The sequence below is a fragment of the Penicillium taxi genome, assembly GCF_028828555.1.
Source record: "Penicillium taxi strain IBT 34144 chromosome Unknown utg000001l_segment0_segment0, whole genome shotgun sequence".
NCBI lineage: Eukaryota > Fungi > Ascomycota > Eurotiomycetes > Eurotiales > Aspergillaceae > Penicillium > Penicillium taxi.
The window spans coordinates 4,680,807-4,692,001 of NW_026643203.1; the positions used below are offsets into that span (position 1 = coordinate 4,680,807).

Below are 11,195 nucleotides of genomic sequence, written 5' to 3' on the forward strand. Positions count from 1 at the left end.
GTGGATGGTGATTGGAGAGTAAAGAAACAACCGGATTAGGAAAGAGGGATATAGGTAGATCAGCAAGGTCGATAGGAAATGATAGGTGGAGGTTGGAAGGTGGATGGGAAAGTTGGCGAGCTGTTTGGTTTGAGCTCTAATCAGTCAGTTGGGTCACGTGGTTTCACCTATCAACACCGATCGGATTCCATTGTATCAACCATCATAATCCAGGTGTCTTGACATTTTATAATGATCTACTGCCTACTAATTCAAATGATACTCAATTGTTATTTTTTGATTCTAAATCTTTCTCTTAAAACTTAATTCGATCTAGTAAAATGAATTTGGGTTTCCCTCTTCACCACTAACGACGCCTAAGTATTTCAATACCTTCTCTCGTCCGTACTTAAGGAGTCGCAACCGTGAGATAAAGTCATCATTATTTACTGTTAATCATCATCAGTACTGAAACCAGCTAAGGATTGTTCACGATACGTACCATAACCACCGCACATCCTTCTCTTCCCAGTAAATTCGGATCGACCATGCAACATTCTCCAGTTATCAAAAACTATTCGAACACAAAGTTAGCACGGGATATGCAAATGCTAACAGCTGTCAGCAGCTCATAAACTTACTCAGGGCGTTGCCTGGCTTCAGCTGTGTCCAAATTTGACTCGACGGCTGATTAACAATCTCGTTATATCGCCGAGCTGCCTTATACCAGACTTTCTGCTCTTCTACTGCCCAGTCAGTCTTAGGGGCCCGATCGTAGTTGTTCCAGCGAACTTGGTAGAGAGAACCCGTATCCGGATGGATATTAAAAACTGGAGCTCGGGCAGATGGTTGGATGCAGACATCTTCGTTTCCACTTGCGTGGAACGGGTGTCTCTCTGAAACTAGAGCTTGAAATAGCTTTGGATCCTCACTACGCAGTACACGAGCTGCTTCAAAGGCATCAACTAGTAGGTTATGCCCTCCATCACCGTCAGTGTGAGACAAAATGTGGAAGAGTTGGAGTCTAGCTGGGTCGGTGAAGTACGTGTTGTCAGTATGGCCACCGAGGGCCTCGTTGGTATACGCAGTATCCTTGAAGCTCAAATCCGCTGTGAAGTCCCAAAATCCGCCTTTAAATCCGTTAGAAAGCAATATATGTTAGATATTTAGACATAGAGAGAAGGTACGTACCGTAGTGGGTATGTCGGATGAACGCTATTCTCTCTATGAGAGTTTTGGTGGCCTTGGGATTGACTGGGACATCTTTAACGAAGCAAAAGCCCATATCATACTATAATATATTAGAGATAATCCTTGATTAAAGATGCTCATCAAGTTTTGGGCAACGGACGATTTTCTCAAGCCATTCTGATACAGACGAATCTTTTGACATAACATCTTCGTACAGGACCTCAGGATATGGATCTCCGGCCTTGTAAAGTGTACCTTTCCTGCTTTCAGTGATTAGAAATAAGTTGAGAATCAAGGTAGATTAGCAGCTTTACTTTATGGATGGAAGATCTTTGAGCTCGTATGTTTTTGGTTCATGGCCTTGTTTGGCTTCTGCTATCTTGTTCTGCCGATGCGCAACAAGCCAGCCTAATGGATAGATAGCTTTGTGACCATCACTCCCTAATATATCGGTCAGAAGCGGTATTGAGTCATATATCGTGAAATACTTACAGTTGATCACAACCTTCCTATCGTGGTATATGCGAAGGTCTTCAACTTTGACATCTTCTGGGATCTAAAGGCCGAATGTCAGCCCACGAAACATCATGAAATGATTTAGCGGGACAAACTGAGAATGTGTCACTGGCTCTTTGTAGTGTGTCGGGATGAATACATTTGGAACATTGGCAGTTATCTCTAAAACGATCCGCTCTTATCAGCTCCTTAATTTCACTTGTCTTCCAGGGTATTTGACGAGCACTCACCGAAGCCAGAGCCTTCCACTTCAGCCCATAGTTAGCTTTCATGATACCAAAAATAATAGTACAGTCAATGACCCACAATAACAAATGTGGCAGGTCGTTGTGAGTACCTTCAGAGGGTATGACCACGTATTCTGTGTGCCATGCCATCTGGGCTTCATCAAGATAGTCATGTTTGACAGCGAAATCTTTAGCTATCTCAGGTTCATTCTGCCTGCAAGTTTGAGAGGAGAAGCTCAATGTGCCTTTTTCAAATGACGATTTGGTACTTGGAAGGCCATTTGACTAATCAATGTAGTGATAAGGTCAGATTGCGATCAATATTCAATTTGATGGAAATAAATGAATTGATTTCGAAATTCGAGCTTGAGTCCCGATCTATAATTCTAACATTCTTGGACTTACTAGTATTTGACTTCTGAATGCCAGGCCCCGTATCAATTGAGATCTGATGAATCATGACATACATTAGTCCAAGACAATGAGGAACAGCAAAGATAAAGATACCGTGGGCCCTTCCACGCCCCGATTGCATTGATTGGGATCAGTCGCTTGAAACTCATTTCAAAGGGTTTGGTTTTCACGATGGAGAGTGTTTTGCGAAAAGTGTTGATGTATGTGAAGCTATCACGACCTGGGGTAAACAAGGTCCGACCTCGGCTCACCCCGCAACTTTACATCCATCACGTGCCCTTGTATTTAGCCGTGAAAAAGATTAGATTCATAAAGGGAAAGATTGAGAGAGAGTCATGAAGTCAAGGTTCCCCTGAGAGTACTCTTTGAAGCTCTCTTCAGTTAGTTTACTTCCAAGCTCATACTTGATGGTTTGATTGGGGCTTTAGCCGATGCCCCAACCCAGATTCATCAGCCTGCAATAAGTGACATTTGTCTGACAGATAAAGGTGATGGATGTACAGCATCAGGGGGGTTGGCGATGAAGGCCCAAAAGTTGCCTTTAGAAGGATTGCCTTTTAGCTTGGTGAACAGCCAGTCCAGATAAAGCCCTAGAGGCTTAATATAGATGTAAATAGATGGGGAGTATGAGATGCATTCAACTTATATCCGTGGACCCATGGACTTAGTACCTAGGTAGCTCTACGGTGAAGGTGGCTAAAAGAGGAAATAAATGGAATTGTAGATAGAACAATGTCAGTAAGAATGAATATGGAATTCTTTTCCAATTTGGTGATCTCATTCCAAACGTCCATGGAAATGACCCATGTATACTTTATTACCTATAGATACACGCTAACGCAGTTGCTCTCAAGCAAACGTCTATGTCTTGTATCTAGGCACATATTTGGGTAAGTACTAGACCCGTGTGGACTTCTGCGCTCCCCTGTTTAAGTCCCGAGGAGCTCCTCTTCAAGGCTAACATCATTCGTTGAGATATGCTGCTTTTCGGAAGACGTCCTTAGATTCGCTATGATTCAACATATTTAATTAGTTGTCAATATTATGGTGATTCTGAACATTACTCTCATCAACGATGGACACTCTACCACGATATGAAAAGCCCCCTAGAAGTATTATGTAGTTCCAGTTACTAGGTAGATACAGCGTACCCAGTAACTCACAGCTTACTCTTAGAACCTATAACCTTCAACAGACAAAGCCCGTTGCTCAAAACAACCTTGCCACTCTGGTTCTTGGTGACAAAACGAACATCCTCAAACCCATCTGCCGAGACGTTTCCCGTTCGCCAGATATCCGTAATAAGTTTATCACCTGGGTGGACAGGAGCCGCAAAGCGTGCCTGGAATTCCTTGAGATTAGCAGGGTTGCTACCACCCAGTTCTCGCAGAACACCATGGGCAGCAGAGTTCCAGCTGAACAGCCCGTGGATTATGGTTCCTCCAAAGCCCATCTTCTGTCCGGGCTCGGGAGTTGCGTGCAATGGGTTGTAATCACCATTCAGGCTAGAGCTCGATTTGTTAGTACATCTTTTTCCAATAGATGTTTTGTCTGTGTCGCATCAGTGCTTTGTTTACATACCGGTACAAATGAGCAGTCTCCAAGCTGGTTTGGACGACATGAATAGCATCAGGGCTCTTGCCCTCGGGAGGAGGGAAGCTCACAGTAGCTGGACCTATGATTTCATTCATGTCAATGGTTGTCTTGGCACCTGTAAGAAAGAGTGCAACGCACCCTTAGGACCACCCCAACCACCCTGCCCAACCAAGAAGGCGCTGCTCAGAACCTTGGAGTATACCTCGCCGCTCTCCTTATCCACGATAGACTGCTCGGTCTCAATTACAGTGCCAGGCTTGCCTTTATCATAGACACCAATGACCCTGTTGCGCAGCTCAAACTTTCGTCCAGCACTAGTAGGAGGAAGCGGTTTCAAGACTGTGAGCTTGCGCTGGCCATCAACTCCGTAACGGGAGTCTAGATCTGGAACACCGGGGATTTTCATCGCCTTCTGACGGGCATAGAAATCAGTCACTTCTTGATCGGTGAGTTTAAAGGCTGTTTCATCGCGTTAGTTTAGTTGGAACCCTGTGAGCTCGTGCGACATACGAAGAATCAGTGAGTAAGTCGGGAATACAGCGAAATTGGGATGCAATTCCTATTTCAATGATTAGAATTGTATGATGTTTACGGTGTGTTTTTGAACCTACGTAGAGGAACTGTAGCTCATCAGCCTTGCAGCCAATACTGTTCGCGAACAGAAGGATGTCGCGTTTCTGCCATGACACCTCTTCTGTGGGAAACTCGTGGCCAGAGCCGGGAGCAGACATCTCAAATTTTATGCAGAGAAAAAAGTGGCTTTGAAACTGATAACAATGGAAGCAATGTAGTGACAAGGAGCTAAAATATGGGGAAGTTGCTTAGTTGCGGGGGCGACCCTGTGCCGAGGATCTGATAATGATAGCCGTGAGCTACTGTTTGTCGCTAATCTCTTACTGTTAACTCGAAATTTTAAAAGGAATTGATAATAAAGTAAAAATAGATTTTGGGACATAAGAAAAGCGTCGGAGTTGCTAGACTAAGCATCGACTCGGGGTATCAACCAAAATGCTTGGAATTCGAGGAGCTTCATAACCATGTCTCCGTATCGCGCCATGTAGAAATGCCTTTTGCCTGCCACCCAAGAGAGAACGCCGAATAAAAAAGGCCGAGAAAATCAAGCCAAATATCCCTGTGCAAGTATGCTGCATTGCCTTCGAGATGATGCCAATTTATCATGAAAATGGAACGAGCGATTAAATCAAATCAGATCAGCACCTAGAAAATGTTAGCTTGTGCCTATGAGATCGATGACCCGTTGTGCAACCTACATGCGGTAAGAGCATTTGCCCTTGGCAGCGCGATTGGAGTCACTGGCCTCAAACTGGTACGAGATATCAATGTCCAGGTCGCGCTTGTTCTTGTTGTTGGGGCGGTTTGAAATGACACCGGTAACCTTCTCTCCATCCTCGATGGTGAGCACATCGGGGAGGTAGAAGACGGTCTGCTTCCAGTGGGTGTACTTGGCGTGAGGGCCGGTGGAGAAGTTGACGACCTTGTGGCAAGCGCTGAAATCGATATCGAACCAAGCGATCACAGCGTGGATGAAATCACTGCGCTGAGCAGTCAGGGTGTATGGCACTGCGAAAGCGAGATCGGCAGTGGTAACAGTGTTCAGATCGAAGGTGATAATCGGGCAAGGATCAGTAACAAGAGCCTTCATTTCAACAGTGTCGACCAGAGGCTCGGTCAGAGCAGCGCTCTTCATCGGGCTGTAATCGAAGCCATACACGTTGTCCCAGACTATTAGAATAAATCAATATTGCGTAGCAATCGGGGGAGATTTTCAGACGATTACTTACATCCGATCTTGTCATCCTTGTAGTCGCCATCCTCAATGGCAGCGACGTACATAGTGGCCTTGTCAGGGAAGATCAAACCACCCTTGTTGAGGTACTTGTCGCGAGCGTAGAGGACAGTGTCCAACATGGACTCATAGAGCAAGAAGTAGCCCATCCATTCTGAGATGATAATATCAACGTTGGGGAAAGGAAGAACGACTTCCTCCATCTTTCCCTGCAAGAGAGTAATCTTGTCGGAGAGACCGTTCACGGCGACAATCTCCTTGGCCTTCTCGATGATGGAGGACATGTCCACACCGATAACGTGCTTAGCACCAGCACGAGCAGCGAACCTGGTACAGATATAAGCATGTGTTGTGATATTTCCGTTGGGCTTGAACTTACATGCTGAGGATACCGGTACCGCATCCAACGTCAAGGACGACCTTGTCCTTGAAGATGTGACCATTCTGGTAGATAGAATCGCGGTAGGATTTGGTACGGACTTCATCTTTCTGTAAAAAGCGCAATAGAAATCAGCCATCTGCCTGCAGTATTGTTATGCGGGACGATTCACATACAAGCATCTCTTCGTGGATACCTGCAGATTAGCAAAAAAAGAAAAGTCAGTAAAACTCAAGATTATCGCGATTTCAGGTTGATTTACCGTGGTGGTCATAGCTGTCGATAAGTCAGTCAAAAGATCAGAGTCATGGCAGAGATTGAGGGGTACGTACCTAGTGAAGTAGCGAACTTCGGCATGCTCCATGCCAACCATGCGATCAGCGCTGCTGCCACCGGGGGCTTCGGTGTTCTGAACTTCGCTCATATTGAAGATGATTGAAAAGTAAGGTGAGAAGGGTGGAGGAGGGAAGTAGTGAAGATAACTCGACGAAAAGAAGAGTTGCCCAGATGAAAGATTAATAAAAGTGGCCCGCGACTTTTTTTTTCGCAGCAACGCCAGCGCCAAGCTTCAACTCCCAAATCGCCCCACATAAGCTAACCCCTTTGGGGAGTCACGTGCGATACGAGCCCTGACTGCTTTAGGGTTAGCGTCGTATCCTTATCTTATCGTCGTACATAGTTACGTTAGTAAATACAAATATCTTAGTTGGGCGCTGTTTGGAAGGACCATGGATGAGATGAAAGATATTGAATGGTAGGTTTGAACTGGTATTTGTAGGATTCCCTCGAGCTCAGTCGAGCTTCGAAATCTGTGTTATAATACAGCTGAGAATATACGTGTATCGCCAGGTGTATACCCCAAGATCTGAATATCAGGATAGAACGATTAATCCAATCAGATATATCTACCTAGGTAAGCAGCCTTGGAACTGTGACCCTTGAAAATATATCTATGAATAGGTATCTCGGTAGAATTAAGGCTCAGATAACACCAACACCCAAACTGCGGAATACCAAGCTCCAAGTCATCACGAAAGAGATATTCCAGTGCAATTCAACCAGTGTCAAATAAGAGAGAACAAATGCCAGTAAGAAGATAACACCGAACACGGCTAACAGCAGAATCAATAAAACGTAAGATCAAAAGTGAAGAGACTAGTATTTTGAATATTTATGGCGGTGAATAGTTCGATGTAGCCAAGACTTTCGAGGGTCCACTAGCATTGGAAGCCGAAGCTACCGCCAACTGCCATATCCCTCCTGACGTTTACCCGTTTACCCGCTACACTCCCCTGGCAGTATCACAATGAATTTGGGCAGGCGAGTGAATCTCTCTACTATATTGGGTCTGATTGTTCTGGCCATATTTGTTGGCCAGTCCACTGCGTCCCTAGGAGACCATCTCCCTGATTTCAGAGAATGTGTTCAGGTAACTCCCTCCAATCGAGGAGACCCTTGCACCGCAACTAACCACACTCAACCACCTCCAGGTCTGTAAAACGGAGAATTGTCAGAACGGTAACTCAGTGCTACGTATGTCTATATTCCGCCTCATTATATAGATCAATTGTGTTTGTTCCCTAACCTCGCGCGCAGCTCTGCACCACCGCCTGTTACTATGGACCTGCCCAGCTGAATGCGACTATACCTGCCAACATGTCATTACTGACCGTCGAGTCTCTCGTGATCCCCCAATGCTCAATCCCGTTGTACAATACCATGGAAAATGGCCCTTCCGTCGGGTCCTAGGCATGCAGGAGCCCTTCTCCGTGCTCTTCTCCTTCCTGAACCTGGCCGCTCATTTGCATGGCATGTCCCGGATCCAGGATTCAATTCCCTCCTGGCACTCACTCCGCCCATACTACATGATGTTCGGATATATTGGTTTATCAAGCTGGACATTCAGCATGCTCTTCCACACTCGTGATTTCCCTATCACCGAAAAATTGGATTACTGGGCCGCTGGTGCCAGTGTGATGTACGGCCTCTACCTAGCTGTAATCCGAATCTTGCGTCTGGACTTGGAAACCCCTCAGTACCGCCCCACCTTGCGTCGTCTTTGGACCGGAATCTGTATTGTGTTGTACATCATGCATGTCTGCTATCTAACCTTTTGGTCCTGGGATTACACTTACAACATGGCCGCGAACGTGGTTGTCGGCATTATCCAGAATGTGCTATGGACTGGATTCAGTATCTTCCGATACCAAAAATATCTTAAATCCTGGACAGCCTGGCCTGGTATGATTGTCGCGTGGATTATACTGGCTATGAGCCTGGAGTTGCTCGACTTCCCCCATGGAATGGATTGATCGATGCGCACAGTCTCTGGCATCTGGGAACCGTGGTTCCAACAGCTTGGTGGTATTCGTAAGTTTCGAGTTTTTTCCAAAATAAGTTCCTTGCGTTTTTGTTACGTAAACTGATGTCCCGCAGCTTCCTCATCAAGGATACGCAAGACGATATTGCAGGAAGCCGACTCAAGGCATGAGTTGAGTTATGTAGAGAGCTATCACATATAAAATAGTTTATATATTTGTGAGATCACATATGCCAATTGTACTAACAGCTGATTAGAAGGTCCCGGTGACTGATTATCAATTATCGTCATTAATCCCTTCTAAATGCAACATAACATACTTCTTGTTGTTGGTTTAATTTCCACGGCCTTTAATTGGGGTCTGTTAATGCCACGTCTCGGTAATGACGTTTCAAATGATCCCCCGCCATTTTCTAGTCTCACCGCTAGTACCACCCTGGGTCGTCGCAATAAGGAGTGTCTCACTTTATTTTTTTGTTTCAAGTACTCCAATCCCCTCCCCCGCCAACATTAAAAAAAAACTACATCTTGCGCCTGTTTTTCGCTACAATTCAATCCCCTTTTAATTTCTATTTCTTTGATCGCAGCTAATTCGAGTTACAATGGCCTCTCCGGCTGTCAAGAAAGCTATCTCGGAGGCTGCTTTGCAGTACACAAAGCCTGAGGGAAAGGTTTTTGAATATGGTACCGCAGGGGTAGGTTCGAAACATAGTACCACGAACGCTCAAGCTCTTGAACAACCTGCTAATAAGATAGCTTGATAGTTCCGCATGAAGGCGTGAGTTTAGCAGCACTGATGAACCCCTCCGCATACCCATGATTATTGTTGACGTCGACCGAACCTCTTGCTGATCCGTTTCCCAGCGACCTGCTCAACACTGTTGTCTTCGCCGTTGGTCTGCTGGCCAGTCTGCGTTCTAAGAAGCTTAGCGGACAATGGATTGGTGTTATGGTAACTGCTAGTCACAATCCTGCCGAGGACAATGGTGTTAAGCTGGTTGACCCGATGGTACGTGAACAAGTGATTGAGGCGCAAACTACAGAATCCATGAACCTAACAACTATTTTTATTCGCATATAGGGTGAGATGCTCGAGGTAAAATTAAGATATATCATCCAATCCGGGTCGAATTTGAAAAAGCTCACCGTTACTCTTTAGGCCGAATGGGAGGCTTATGCTACTAGACTTGCCAATGCCCCGTTGGAGAGCATCGCCGACGTATACGACGAACTTGTTAAGGAGATCGATGTCAAAATGTCCAACCCTGCCCGCGTGGTCTTTGCCCGAGACACCCGTGCCTCTGGTTCTCGCCTCGTGGGTGTTCTGAGCGCGGCTCTTACTGCTACCGATGTCGAGTTCATCGATTTCAAGTATATGACCACTCCTCAACTGCACTACGTCACACGTTGCAAGAACACTCTTGGAACACAGTACGAGTACGGCCAGCCTACAGAGCAGGGATACTATGAGAAGCTTGCAGACTCCTTCAAAAAGGTCATGCGTGGTGTCAAGATCCAGGGTTCCTTGACCATTGACTGTGCCAATGGTGTCGGAGGTCCCAAGTTGCGGGAACTTATTAAGTACCTGGATGGAATTGATATTAAGGTTATCAACGACGACGTGATCAACCCTGATAGCTTGAACTCCGAGGTGAGATCTTTGAGTTAGCTCTCCTCCAGAAATACTAATACCTCCGTCTAGTGCGGTGCCGACTACGTCAAGACAAAGCAGCGCGCTCCCCCCACTTCCAAGGCTGCCCCCCCTTGACCGTTGTGGCTCTTTGGACGGCGATGCTGATCGTCTGGTCTACTATTTCGTTGACGAGAGCAACGTTTTCCGTCTTCTTGACGGCGACCGCATCGCTACTCTCGCCGCCTCCTTCATTGGCGACCTTGCCCGCAGTGCAGGTATCACCCAGAAGCTCAAGATCGGTGTCGTTCAGACCGCATACGCCAACGGCGCGAGCACTGATTACATTGACAAGGTGCTCAAGCTCCCAATAATCTGCACAAACACCGGTGTGAAGCACCTACACCACGCTGCCCTGCGCTTTGATGTGGGCGTCTACTTCGAGGCTAATGGCCACGGTACCATCACCTTCTCGGAGACTGCCATGAAGACTATCAGAAGCACCGAGCCCCAGTCTCCCGGTCAGCAGAACGCTTTAGAGTCCCTCCAAGCCCTGACCGATCTGATCAACCAGGCTGTCGGCGATGCCCTCTCCGATATGTTGCTTGTCGAGGTGATCCTTGCTCACAAGGGCTGGACCCCCAAGGAGTGGCTGGGCACCTACACTGATCTCCCCTCTCGCCTGGTGCGCGTCGAGGTTAATGACCGTTCCATCTTCAAGGCTTATGATGCTGAGCGTAAGCTAGAGTCTCCTGCCGGTCTGCAGGCCAAGATCGAGTCTCTGCAGTCCCGCTACAACAAGGGTCGTAGCTTTGCCCGTGCCAGTGGTACTGAGGATGCCGTCCGTGTCTACGCTGAGGCTGCCAGCCGCTCGGAGGCTGATGATCTCGCTACCCGTGTCGCCAATGCCGTTCGCGAAGCTGGCACCTCGGAAGGCCAGTAGATCAATAGCCCTGGGCTCTTTAGATTTTCATGAAATTGCTCGAGATGAATACGCTTGGCGTTATTCTGCTAGAGTTCTTTCAAAAGATCGCGACGGCTTGAGAATCAGACTGTCCTTACCTTACCTGGATGGGTATCTTTAAAGCTAAGACCCAGCAAAAGGAGGCTCTACTATAGTTTTACCCAAATTTATG

The 11,195-nt window shown here is 46.6% G+C and overlaps 5 protein-coding genes across 5 annotated transcripts; 2 read left to right on the forward strand and 3 right to left on the reverse strand.

Moving 5' to 3' along the window:
• Nucleotides 1–312: 312 nt before the first annotated feature.
• N7495_001673 (putative trimethyllysine dioxygenase TmlH) lies at nt 313–1,958 on the reverse strand (the record flags this gene model as incomplete). The annotated part of the gene is made up of 7 exons (XM_057204343.1): nt 313–428; nt 482–553; nt 621–1,109; nt 1,171–1,270; nt 1,331–1,433; nt 1,485–1,726; nt 1,782–1,958. 7 exons carry the CDS (start codon nt 1,956–1,958, stop codon nt 313–315), a joined length of 1,299 nt encoding a protein of 432 aa, XP_057068416.1.
• A 1,528-nt stretch (nt 1,959–3,486) lies between these two features.
• Nucleotides 3,487–4,654, reverse strand: N7495_001674 (putative peroxisomal dehydratase; the record flags this gene model as incomplete). Its single annotated transcript, XM_057204344.1, has 5 exons — nt 3,487–3,832; nt 3,909–4,038; nt 4,062–4,382; nt 4,434–4,482; nt 4,535–4,654. The coding sequence occupies 5 exons, from the start codon at nt 4,652–4,654 to the stop codon at nt 3,487–3,489; spliced, it is 966 nt and encodes a 321-aa protein (XP_057068417.1).
• A 480-nt stretch (nt 4,655–5,134) lies between these two features.
• rmtA (protein-arginine omega-N methyltransferase HMT1) lies at nt 5,135–6,533 on the reverse strand (the record flags this gene model as incomplete). Its single annotated transcript, XM_057204345.1, has 7 exons — nt 5,135–5,141; nt 5,195–5,666; nt 5,726–6,057; nt 6,110–6,219; nt 6,286–6,305; nt 6,372–6,385; nt 6,442–6,533. The coding sequence occupies 7 exons, from the start codon at nt 6,531–6,533 to the stop codon at nt 5,135–5,137; spliced, it is 1,047 nt and encodes a 348-aa protein (XP_057068418.1).
• An 882-nt stretch (nt 6,534–7,415) lies between these two features.
• On the forward strand, nt 7,416–8,421 carry N7495_001676 (PGAP3/PER1 family protein; the record flags this gene model as incomplete). Its single annotated transcript, XM_057204346.1, has 3 exons — nt 7,416–7,538; nt 7,600–7,642; nt 7,706–8,421. 3 exons carry the CDS (start codon nt 7,416–7,418, stop codon nt 8,419–8,421), a joined length of 882 nt encoding a protein of 293 aa, XP_057068419.1.
• Nucleotides 8,422–9,031: 610 nt separating this feature from the next.
• agm1 (phosphoacetylglucosamine mutase PCM1) lies at nt 9,032–11,002 on the forward strand (the record flags this gene model as incomplete). The annotated part of the gene is made up of 7 exons (XM_057204347.1): nt 9,032–9,124; nt 9,194–9,207; nt 9,294–9,438; nt 9,511–9,525; nt 9,589–10,080; nt 10,132–10,182; nt 10,256–11,002. The coding sequence occupies 7 exons, from the start codon at nt 9,032–9,034 to the stop codon at nt 11,000–11,002; spliced, it is 1,557 nt and encodes a 518-aa protein (XP_057068420.1).
• Nucleotides 11,003–11,195: the final 193 nt, after the last annotated feature.